At 46.2% G+C, this 12,935-nt stretch overlaps 1 protein-coding gene across 15 annotated transcripts in view; it reads left to right on the plus strand.

The window, feature by feature from the left end:
- The window catches only part of map1sa (microtubule-associated protein 1Sa), a 56,858-nt gene that overhangs the window by 26,594 nt on the left and 17,329 nt on the right, over positions 1-12,935 (plus strand). For all 15 annotated transcript variants that reach the window (XR_008694641.1, XM_029146028.3, XM_055508661.1 and 12 more), the window contains 2 exons: positions 4,127-4,209; positions 12,780-12,920. Coding sequence is in view for 14 of the 15 variants with exons in the window: in XM_029146028.3 (XP_029001861.1) it covers positions 4,127-4,209; positions 12,780-12,920 (224 nt within the window). In the remaining variant the exon portion in view is untranslated. The remainder of the gene's footprint in view (positions 1-4,126; positions 4,210-12,779; positions 12,921-12,935) is intronic.

Genomic DNA, 12,935 nt, shown 5'->3' on the forward strand with positions numbered 1-12,935 from the left:
GGAACAAGAAAGAAGAACAAGGCTCTGTTGGAATGCTACTACTCAAGTAAAGAAGAAGAAAAGTAAAGTGCAAAGGAGAAACCCACATTCAAGGCTGACGGCGAAGCAACTAGTAGCTCAGTGTTCCAACATCCACAAACGACAACTGCTATTATTAATATGACGAGGTACAACACAAATGCTACGGCAAGGGGGGGCCAGGACGCCAGGTCAGAGGTGAGGTTTCACCATCTCCCCAACCGGAAATTGGGTACGAAGCCCCAATGAGCACAGATACACTGAGCGAGCCAACTACAACGGCTAAGTGAAGTACTATCAGAAAGTCTCATGGAAGATGTGAATGCAGCATTGAGAGCAATCCCTGCCACAACAATCACAGAAACCAATGAGCTGATATACACTTCAGCATCAGTGATCCTAGAGGTGCTTGGCTATAAGAGCAAACATGGGAGCCATGAGAAACAATACGAAACGAAGGTTGGAGGCAAAAATCAAGGCAGCTCGGAGGAAAGTGAGCCAAATGACAGAGGCTCAGAGAGGTGCAATGAAAAGACCGATGCCCAAGAGATGCAGCCAGATGCCCATACCTGAAGCACTCGACACTGCCAAGCAAAGGCTACAAGCCTTGGCCAGCCGCCTAAAGAGATACACCAAAGACAACAAAGCCAGACCAATAAACCGGCTGTTCGCAACACAACCTGCGAAAGTGTACTCTCAATGGCAGGGCAATAACAGCAGAGCAGACCCACCAAGGCTGGAAACTGAACAGTACTGGAAGGGTATATGGGAAAGGGAGGCGTCACACAACAGTGATGCACAGTGGCGGGTGGATCTGAGGGAAGACAACAGCAACCTCCCTGAACAGAATACAGTGACTATCACAGTGGCAGACATCCAACAGAGAGTCTCAGGTATGAAAAACTGGACAGCACCTGGCCCTGACATGATCCATGCCTACTGGCTAAAGAAGCTAACTCTCCAATCCATGAGTGCCTGGCAGCACAAATGAACCAGCTGCTAAGGGATGGGACCCACCCTGAATGGCTAACCGAAGGGCGAACTATACTGATATTGAAGGATCCCTCAAAGGGTAAGGTCCCATCCAACCAACGGCCAATAACCTGCCTCTCCACAACATGGAAGCTCATGTCAGGCATCATCGCAGCTAAGATAAGTGGGCACATGGGTCAATACATGAGCGAAGCACAGAAGGGCATTGGTAAGGATACCAGAGGAGCCAAACACCAACTCCTGGTAGACAGAACAGTCGCCCAAGACTGCAGAATGCGACACACCAACCTGTGCACAGCCTGGATCGACTACAAGAAAGCCTATGACTCAATGACACATGGATCACTGAATGCTTGAAGCTGTACAACATCAACAGAACTCTAAGGGCCTTCATTGCAAACTCGATGAGGTTGTGGAGAACCACCCTTGAAGCCAATGGGAAGCCACTTGCCAAAGTATCCATCAAATGTGGCATATACCAAGGAGATGCACTGTCCCCACTGCTTTTCTGCATAGGTCTGAACCCCCTTAGCCAAATGATAAACAAGACTGGCTATGGATACCGACTCCGGAACGGGGCCAACATAAGTGACCTCCTCTACATGGATGACATCAAGCTGTACGCCAAGAGTGAGCAAGACATTGACTCTCTGATCCACACCACCAGGATCTACAGCTCGGACATTGGGATGTCATTCGGACTCGAGAAATGTGGGAGGATGGTGACAAAGAGAGGCAAGGTAATCCACACAGAAGGGGTCTCACTCCCAGAAGGAACAATAGCAGACATTGAGGACAACTACAAGTACCTTGGAATACCACAGGCGAACGGCAACCTTGAACAGGCAACAAGGAATGCGGCAACAGCCAAATACCACCAACGAGTAAGGCAAGTCCTAAGAAGCCAGCTCAATGGCAAGAACAAATCCCGGGCAATAAACAGCTACGCCCTGCCAGTGATCAAATACCCTGCGAGAATAATAAGGTGGCCAAAAGAAGAGATACAGACCACAGATGTTAAGACACGAAAGCTCCTCGCCATGCATGGAGGGTTCCACCCCAAATCCAGCACCCTGAGACTATATGCTAGCCGCAAGGAAGGAGGCCGAGGACTAGTGAGTGTGAAAACCACTATCCGGGATGAAACATCCAAGATCCATAAGTACATTAAGGATAAGGCCCCCGACAGATGGCGTGCTGTGTGAATTTCTCAGGCAGTGGAGAACAGAGGATGAGATGCTGGAAGAGGGACCATCATGGGAGGACAAACCCTTACATGGGATGTACCACCGGAACATAACTGAAGTGGCTGATCTCAACAAATCCTACCAATGGCTTGAAAGGGCTGGGCTGAAGGACAGCACAGAGGCACTCATCCTGGCCGCACAGGAGCAGACCCTGAGCACCAGAGCCATAGAAGCCCAGATCTACCACACCAGACAAGACCCAAGGTGTAGACTGTGCAAAGAGGCCCCTGAGACGGTCCAGCACATAACTGCAGGGTGTAAGATGCTGGCAGGGAAAGGATACATGGAACGCCATAACCAAGTGGCTGGCATAGTATACAGGAACATCTGCGCAGAGTATGGACTGGAAACCCCAAGATCAAAGTGGGAAACACCTCCCAAGGTGGTAGAGAACGAGCGAGCCAAGATCCTGTGGGACTTCCAGATACAGACAGACAGAATGGTAATGGCGAACCAACCAAACATTGTGGTGGTGGACAAAGAACAGAGGAAAGCCGTGGTGGTGGATGTGGCAATACCAAGCGATTGCAACATCAGGAAAAAGGAACATGAGAAACTAGAGAAATACCAAGGGCTCCGAGAAGAACTGGAGAAGGCTTGGATGGTGAAGGCCACAGTGGTGCCTGTGCTGATCGGAGCACTGGGGGCAGTGACCCCCAAACTGGAAGAGTGGCTACAAAAAATCCCTGGAAAAACATCCGACATCTCAGTCCAGAAAAGTGCAGTCCTAGGAACAGCAAGGATACTGCGCAGAACCCTCAAGCTTCCTGGTCTCTGGTAGAGGACCGGAGCTTGGAAAGTGAAAGAGACCACCTTAGACCACCCAAAATAGAGTGTGTGTGTGTGTGTGTGTGTGTGTGTGTGTGTGTGTGTGTGTGTGTGAGTGTGTGTGAGTGTGTGTGTGTGTGTGTGTGTGTGTGTGTGTGTGTGTGTGTGTGTGTGTGTGTGTGTGTGTATAAACATATATAATATGTGGCTGTATATATACTAGGTCGATTAGTCTGTTGATTTTTTTCAATTAATAGGATAAATCCAGCGTTTGAATAATACAAATTTAAATATATAAATAAACAAGCATTTATTTGTTTGGGGTGTTTTGGGGAAAAAACATGAAGACACAGGAGAACATGTAAACTCAACACACTCCTGGGCTCTTTCTGGCTGTGAGGTAGCAGTGACAACCACTGAAAATCATGTTGTCATATTTTAATGCTGCTGTTACACTTAGTGTCTGCCTCGTCTAAGTTGCGCTGTTCTGTGGTGGCCCACTCCTCCACGCAGATCACCTTTAGAGGTCTGGAGACTGGCTAGGCTTTTCCAGAACCTTGATATGCTTCGTACAGAGCCACTCCATGGTTACCCTGGCTGTGTTCTTTGAAACGTTATCATGTTGAAAGACCTAGCCACGACTCATCTTCAGTACTCTGACTGAGGGCAGGAGGTTGTTGTTCAGAATTTCACAATAAATGGCCCATTCATCCTCATCATCATATAGCTATATGTAAGCACCATGAGCAGCTTCTTGCCCAAGGACACATATCGACCATCGCGGGCCATTGAACCGTCAACCGTGTGGTTAGAGAACGACCTACCTACCAACTGCACTATTGCCAGCGGCATGACCATTTCCAACCACAACACACAATAGTGCCGGTTTTCCCTGTTTTCTCTGGACATGGACCATAAATGTTAAACATTTTTGTACATTTGGGTTTCCTTAACTTGCTTTTCAGCTGTGAACTATCTCTTTTTAGAACCAGGTTCTCTGCAGGGCCAGGAATCTCTGGACTAATTCTTCTAACAAAAGACCTTGTTTGCATCAGCTTCGCCTCAAAGCTCAGTCTGTTCTACTGTGTTTGATCTTGCAGGTCAAAGAACTCTGCACCACAGTGGAGATGTTCTGGACACTCAGGTTGTGATGAATCCAGCTCACGACTATGTCTGCTCAGAGGTGAGAACAAAGCTGCCTTTCAGGGCATGTCCTAGATTCTAGATTCAAGATTCAGGATTCAAAAAACTTTGCACACTTTGATCGCTGTCGCAGATGGAGGTACACACAAAAAGAAAGGGAGATTAAAAATAAGAATTCTAACACATATACACACACATCAAGTCTGATCACTATTGTCTAATTACTGTACATCTAATTACTAGCTAACATTTTATTATACATGTTATTGTCCGGATGCAGATAAACTCTTACAGAGAGAGGAGGAGTTGTACAGATTGATGGCGCCGGTAGGAAGCATTTCCGGCGGCGTTCTGTGGAGCACTTAATACTGATCAGCCTCTGGCTGAAGGTGCTCCTCTGTCCAGCCAGCAAAATGTGTAGGGGGTGGGAGGTGTGGTCTAGGATATGTAATGTTATGCAAATTAATCAGAATCGTTTTTATTTGCCAGGTTTCCACAAGACAAAGAAGGAATTGCATTCGGTCTGACTTTTCATTCCCTCATACCGAACAGTAATTATTTACATATCAATTACAGTTATATTCAATTTAATTCAATTTTTATTTATATAGTGCCAAATCACAACAAAGTTATCTCAAGGCACTTTACAAAGTAAGGTTTAAAACCTCACAACGAAACCCAACAAATCCCACATACAGCAAGCATTTAATTTGACAGCAACAGTGGAGAGGAAAAACTCCCTCTCTAACGAGGAAGAAACCTCCAGCAGAACCAGCCTGGATGTGGGCGGCCATCTGCCTCGACCGGTTGGGGTGAGAGGATATAGAGAGAGAATAGCACAGCAACAACAACAAGCAACAACAGAGCACAGGCAGGATGGTTGGACCAGGGACTGGATACAGGCAGGATGGTTGGATCCGCAGCTGCCCATCACAGACACCAAACTTTGAGTCCAATGATACGTTATTGGACTCAATAACGTTGAACCCCCCTTAGCCAAACGTATGACAAATGCATGGATCAGTTTCTCTGCATCGCTCTGAGAGAGGATGTTTCTGATTTTAGCTATATTTCTAAGATGGAAGTAGGCGGTTCTGGCAATTTGTTTAATGTATGATGTAAAAGAGAGATCCTGGTCAAAGATGACACCAAGGTTCCTCACAGTAGAATCTGAAGCTAATGTTATGCCATTCAGGGTGGCTATCCGACTCAATAGTGTCTCTCAAATTTTTAGGCCCAACTATAAGGATTCAGTTTTATCTGAATTTAGTTGAAGGGAGTTTTGGGACATCCAGGATTTGATGTCTCAACCCTGAGTTTTGACTAGTTGATCTGTTTCATTTGGTTCCAAGGACATATATAGCTGAGTATTATCTGCGTAAAAATGTAAATTAATAGAATGCTTTCTATTAATCTCACCTAGAGGAGACATGTATAGGCTAAACAAAATTGGACCAAGCACAGAACCCTGTGGTACTCCATAGCTAATCCTTGTGCATGTGGAGAATTCCTCATTAACATGAACAAACTGGAATCTGTTCAACAATTATGATTTAAAACATCCCAATGCTGTTCCTTTAATCCTGATTCTACGTTCTAGTGTCTGTAATAGAATGTTATGATCAATTGTATCAAATGCAGCACTAAGATCTAACAGGACAAGGACAGAAACTAGACCATTGTCCAAAGCTAACAGATCATTAGTGACTCTAACCAGAGCTGTTTCTGTGCTATGATGTTTTCTAAATCCTGACTGAAAATCTTCGTACAGGTTATTCCCACTCAGGTGGTCAGATAATTGTTTAGACACAATTTTTTCAAGAATCTTGGAAATTGAAAAAATGGATTGGATCTAAAAGACAAGTGGACGACTTGGAAGAGTTGATTATTGAGGTTTACTCCATGAGTTATGGGGAAGAAGCTGTCTAGGTAAGACAGAGGATTTGGTATATTTAAAGTTGATGGATCTAGACAGTGCTTTCTGTCGTTTGGAAGAAGTCGCTGCTGAATGTTTTTTCTAATGATGATAATTTTATTAGTAAAGTAGTTCATAAAGTCATTGCTGCTGAGATTTAAAGGGATAGTAGACTCAACACAGCTTTGACTCTTTGTCAGCCTGGCTACAGTGCTGAAAAGAAACCTGGGGTCGTTTTTGTTTTCCTCAATTAGGGAGGAATAATATGTTTTTCTAGCAGCACAAAGTGCTTTTTTATATTATATTAGACTGTCCTTCCATGCAATGCAGTTTACATTTATTTTGTTGGAACGCCACTGTCTTTCTAGTTGTCTGGTCCTGTGCTTTAGGCTGCGGATCTCTGAGTTATACCACGGAGCTAAACTCCTCTGATTCACTGTCTTCTTCTTCAGAGGAGCCACTGTGTCTTACATTGTACGTAGAGAAGCTGCAGCATCATCTACAAGACAGTCAACCTATTCATAAGGATTAAGGTGACTGTTCTCTGTGTATCTACAAGACATTGAGGCAAAAGATGATGGAATCATCTGCTTGAATCTGGCAACAGCGTTGTCAGATAAACATCTGCTATAGTAACATTTCTTTCCAGCTATTGTAAGGTCAATTATGCTAAATTCAAAAGTTGATAAGAAATGGTCAGATAACAGGGTTTTGGGGAAGAACTATTAAATTAATATGGAGCAGATAAGGAGCAGGAGGACGGCAAACAACACAAAGCACAACTGGCTTCGGAGTTTTAGAGTCTGGGTGAGAAAGGTTCAGCGTGAGGCTCTCAAATGAGTTATAACTATGTTTAGGTTTAGGAGTAATTAATAAATCTGATTTATAAATGGCTGCTACTCCTCCACCTCTACCTGTACTTGGAGTATGAAAGTTGATGTGACTCATTGGAGTCGCTTCATGTAAAGTAACATATTCATCCTGCTGCAGCCAGGTTTCAGTGAGACAGAACAGATCTATGTGATGGTCACTTATCAAGTCATTTATTAACAAGGATTTAGATGAGAGAGATCTGATATTTAATAAACCACACTTGATTAACTTTGTTCTCTAAGAGAACTGTTTTGATGTTTATCAAATTCTGGTAAATCACTCCTCTTTGATTTGTTTGTGACTTGTATAGTTTAGGTGGTCGAGAAGCAGACACAGTCTCTATACGATAACTAAGACTAAGAGTAGGTGGCGGCTGTAGAGAACATGCAGAGAGGCGTGTAAGACTGCGACTCTGCGTCCTAGGCTCCCCTCTGAGTTGTCACGGAGTGGGGGACTAAGCAACATGGCCATGTTACTAGAGAGCAGAGAGGCTCCGTTCAACGTGGGATGGACGCCGTCTCTTCTAATCAGCCCAGGTTTTCCCCAAAAAGTGCTCCAATTAGCCACAAAGCCCACATCGTTTGCAGGACACCACCAACCAGCAGTGGAGCGATGACAGCCGGCTATACATGTCATCGCTGGTCACATTGGGGAGGGGTCCAGAGAAAACTATGGAGTCCGACATTGTTATGGCGAACGAACACACCGACTCAATGTTAGTTTTAGTGACTTCCGATTGGCGTAACCGGGCGTCATTAGCTCCTGCCAGTATTACGATCTTAGCGTACTTACGCTTATCCTTAGACAGGAGCTTAAGATAAGACTCAATGTCGCCCGCTCTGGCCCCAGGCAAACACTGAACTATGGCCGCTGGATTCTCTAACTTCACGTTTCGGACTATGGCGCCACCAATGATCAGAGTGGGTTTCTCAGCGGGTGTGTCACTGAGTGGGGAAAAACGTCAAGTGGTTGGTGGTGAACCGTGGGCGCCTGCTTAAAGCTACGTTTCTTACGAGCCGTGACCTAGTCGTTTCCCAGCTGCCTGGGACCTGCCGGGGGACTGGTAGCAGCTAAGCTAGGAGGCTCTGCACCGGCTAAAGGGACCTGGCTAGCTGGCCTGTTTTCTAAGGTGCGAAGCCGAGACGCTAAGTCTAACAACCTCGCCTCCAACCCTGCAACTAGCGTACACCTATTACAGATACCATTACCATCACTAAAGGAGGCAGAGGATAAGCTAAACATAAGACACACCAAGCACCGAACAGAGCGAGAGGGAGAGGAAAAGGGGGAAGCCATAGCAGGAAAGTAAGCTAGAAGCTACGCTAGCGGAGAAAACACTTAGATAACAGTGAAAATTAGCAGGATGTTTAATGAAAGGAAAGGATGCTTGAGTGTTACAAGCTTGTCTTGCAACTTTTAGCAGTTGCTACCAGATATAAAACGATAATATTTAGAAGAGCGGAGAGTAACGCCGTACACATACAGCGGCAGCAAACCTCAGTAACCGGAAGTGACACAATACGCTTACCGTCAGTCAGCCAATCCCCAATCTAATTTTATATGCATACATTATTTGCATAAAGGAAATAAAAAATAGAATAAAATAAATAAAAATTGCACCACACATGTTTTTACTGAGTCCTTTCTCTATGTGATGGAGTTCAGCTCGGACACAGCCTGGGGGAAGAAGCTAGCTCTGTGTTTGGTGGTTCTGGTGGCTATGGCTCTGTGGCACCTTCCAGAGGGGAGGGGTTTAAACAGTTTGTGTGCGGGTCAGCAGTGATGCTTGCTGCCTGTTTTGAGTCTGGCCCAGTGAAAATGCTCAATGGACAGAAGCTCAGTCCCAATCATATTCTCGGACCACCCGCTGCACTCCGTGTCTGTCCTGTTTGGTGCCTGAACCAAACCACACAGTCATGGAGGTGCAGAGCACAGACTGGATGATGGCAGTATAGAAGATGGTCAGCAGCTACTGGGGCAGGTTGAACTTCCTGAGCTGTCTCAGAAAATACAACCTCTGCTGGGTCTTGTTGCGGACAGTATTTATGTGGGGGGCCCACCTCAGTTGAGATTGTGGCACCTGAATGAGTCCACGATAGACACTGCTTTGTTGTGGATGGTGAGGGGGGGCAGGTGGTCCTTCATTAATTCCACTGTCATCTCCACAGCCTTGAACGTATTGAGCTCCAGATGGTTCTGACTGCACCTCTGGGTCCTGGAGATGTGCAGCTCCTGGAGGTGGCACCCGATCACTTTCTCCGTAGAGTGGATGACAGTCTGCAGCTTGGCCTTGTCTCTGGCTGTGGCCACAGTGAACCAGACTGTAATGGAGGATGTGAGGAACTCTGGAACATCCTCTGTTGAGCCTTCTTGGTGATAGAGCTGATATTCGGATCCCACTTGAGGTCCTGGCTGATCATGGTCCCCATGAAGTGGGCGGGCTCCACAGAGGTCACTGCGGTGTCACAGAGGATGACGGGGGAATGTGGCTGGGTCCTAAAGTCAACTGTCCAGATGTGCAGTTTGTGTCCAGGGAGAATAATTTGGGTGAAAGGGCACAGCCTTGGGGGGGGGGGATCCAGTGCTGATGGTCCAGGAATCAGACCAGTTTTCCCAGCCTCACATACTGCTGTCTGTCCATGAGGAAGTCTGTGATCCACCTGCAGGTGAAGTCAGGTACATTCAGCTGGGAGGGAGCAGACCCTCAGACCGAAGAAAGGTGCTGCGTTAAAGACCTCAAATCTGACAGTCCAGGGTGACCGGACTGCCAGATTTGTGTCTATCACTAGCTCCTTAGCTTTACTTAAGTTCAGTTGGAGGTGGTTCTGTCCACATTGGTCCACAAAGCTGTCCACCACTCCCTGGTACTCTGTAATGTCACCACCCTGCATACATCCTACAACATCAGAGTCATCAGAGAATTCTGGAGATGACAGGACTCTGAGTTGTACCTGAAGTTGTACAGGGTGAAGAGAAAGGGAGACAGGACTGTTCCCTGTGGAACCCCTGTGCTGCAGACCATGGTGTCAGACACACAGTTCTGCAGACGGATCTACTGGAGACAGTTGGTGAGGTAGTCCATGATCCATGAAATCAGGGGGGGCTCCACCTGCAAGTACTCAGCAAAGATTTTCTCCTTTCACTAGAGCTGTCAGTTTGTCCGTTTTATTATCCAGTGACCTCACATTGCCCATAATCAGCGAAGGGAGATGCGGCTTGAATCTTCTTGAGGTCTTTAACGCAGCACCTTTCTTCGGTCTGAGGGTCAGCTCCTGCACGCCAGCTTTACAGATGAGAGAAAGTATAAGTCTCTTGAACAACATGATCAGAGGGGATGCATCTTAAATACTAAGACTAGTTAAAGAAAATCACAGGACTGTTCCCTGTGGAGCCCCTGTGCTGCAGACCATGGTGTCAGACACACAGTTCTGCAGACGGATCTACTGGAGACAGTTGGTGAGGTAGTCCATGATCCATGAAATCGGGGGGGGGCTCCACCTGCAAGTACTCAGCAAAGATTTTCTCCTTTCACTAGAGCTGTCAGTTTGTCCGTTTTATTATCCAGTGACCTCACATTGCCCATAATCAGCGAAGGGAGATGCGGCTTGAATCTTCTTGAGGTCTTTAACGCAGCACCTTTCTTCGGTCTGAGGGTCTGCTCCTGCACGCCAGCTTTACAGATGAGAGAAAGTATAAGTCTCTTGAACAACATGATCAGAGGGGATGCATCTTAAATACTAAGACTAGTTAAAAAAATCACAGGACTGTTCCCTGTGGAGCCCCTGTGCTGCAGACCATGGTGTCAGACACACAGTTCTGCAGACGAATCTACTGGAGACAGTTGGTGAGGTAGTCCATGATCCATGAAATCAGGGGGGGCTCCACCTGCAAGTACTCAGCAAAGATTTTCTCCTTTCACTAGAGCTGTCAGTTTGTCCGTTTTATTATCCAGTGACCTCACATTGCCCATAATCAGCGAAGGGAGATGCGGCTTGAATCTTCTTGAGGTCTTTAACGCAGCACCTTTCTTCGGTCTGAGGGTCTGCTCCTGCACGCCAGCTTTACAGATGAGAGAAAGTATAAGTCTCTTGAACAACATGATCAGAGGGGATGCATCTTAAATACTAAGACTAGTTAAAGAAAATCACAGGACTGTTCCCTGTGGAGCCCCTGTGCTGCAGACCATGGTGTCAGACACACAGTTCTGCAGACGGATCTACTGGAGACAGTTGGTGAGGTAGTCCATGATCCATGAAATCGGGGGGGGGGGCTCCACCTGCAAGTACTCAGCAAAGATTTTCTCCTTTCACTAGAGCTGTCAGTTTGTCCGTTTTATTATCCAGTGACCTCACATTGCCCATAATCAGCGAAGGGAGATGCGGCTTGAATCTTCTTGAGGTCTTTAACGCAGCACCTTTCTTCGGTCTGAGGGTCTGCTCCTGCACGCCAGCTTTACAGATGAAAGAAAGTATAAGTCTCTTGAACAACATGATCAGAGGGGATGCATCTTAAATACTAAGACTAGTTAAAAAAAATCACAGGACTGTTCCCTGTGGAGCCTCTGTGCTGCAGACCATGGTGTCAGACACACAGTTCTGCAGACGAATCTACTGGAGACAGTTGGTGAGGTAGTCCATGATCCATGAAATCAGGGGGGGCTCCACCTGCAAGTACTCAGCAAAGATTTTCTCCTTTCACTAGAGCTGTCAGTTTGTCCGTTTTATTATCCAGTGACCTCACATTGCCCATAATCAGCGAAGGGAGATGCGGCTTGAATCTTCTTGAGGTCTTTAACGCAGCACCTTTCTTCGGTCTGAGGGTCTGCTCCTGCACGCCAGCTTTACAGATGAGAGAAAGTATAAGTCTCTTGAACAACATGATCAGAGGGGATGCATCTTAAATACTAAGACTAGTTAAAGAAAATCACAGGACTGTTCCCTGTGGAGCCCCTGTGCTGCAGACCATGGTGTCAGACACACAGTTCTGCAGACGGATCTACTGGAGACAGTTGGTGAGGTAGTCCATGATCCATGAAATCGGGGGGGGGCTCCACCTGCAAGTACTCAGCAAAGATTTTCTCCTTTCACTAGAGCTGTCAGTTTGTCCGTTTTATTATCCAGTGACCTCACATTGCCCATAATCAGCGAAGGGAGATGCAGCTTGAATCTTCTTGAGGTCTTTAACGCAGCACCTTTCTTCGGTCTGAGGGTCTGCTCCTGCACGCCAGCTTTACAGATGAGAGAAAGTATAAGTCTCTTGAACAACATGATCAGAGGGGATGCATCTTAAATACTAAGACTAGTTAAAGAAAATCACAGGCAAAAGCTAAAAAGTAAGAAAAATAAGACAGAGCAATCGAAGCGATCTGCAGCAAGGCTGCACCTGCACACCTGCGCACAAAATCAATGTGGAAACCTAAAGAACTGCTGTTTGGTGTTTAGAAAGTCTGTCTATCATTCTGGCTGAGGAGTTGTTTTTTCACATTAATACTACATACCTCAGAGTCTGCTTGAATAATGGTCTGGACTGGACTTCAGACCCAACACCACACTACACCTGTTCTTCCTATGGAGGTTATGAGTCTGTATTTAGTAGCAGTATAAAGATGGTGGAAATGAACATACTGTACCAGAAAAATAATGAGTCCACCCCACGTCGCTGCTGATGTTTTAAAAGAATGTGTGTACGCCTCTGAAGAATTGGAGCACAGTCTGTTGGCATCAAATGCTCCACCTAAACCCAGTAGAATGTCCCCACCTTATTGTCCATATAGCCTAACTCTATGATTGTGAATCAAATTTATTTCCTGCCTGTGTTTTTAGGTACGGCGGCTTATCTCTGATCCATCTCAACACAAACTGTTGGTTCTGACTGGTCAGTGTGTGGAGGAGACTGGAGACATTGTGTTACAGAACGGCTGCTTCTCTCTCAGTGACTTCATCGGCCTATTTACCGATGAGGAGGTCAGGAACCACCAT

The sequence above is a fragment of the Betta splendens genome, chromosome 4 (genome assembly GCF_900634795.4).
Source record: "Betta splendens chromosome 4, fBetSpl5.4, whole genome shotgun sequence".
Lineage (NCBI taxonomy): Eukaryota > Metazoa > Chordata > Actinopteri > Anabantiformes > Osphronemidae > Betta > Betta splendens.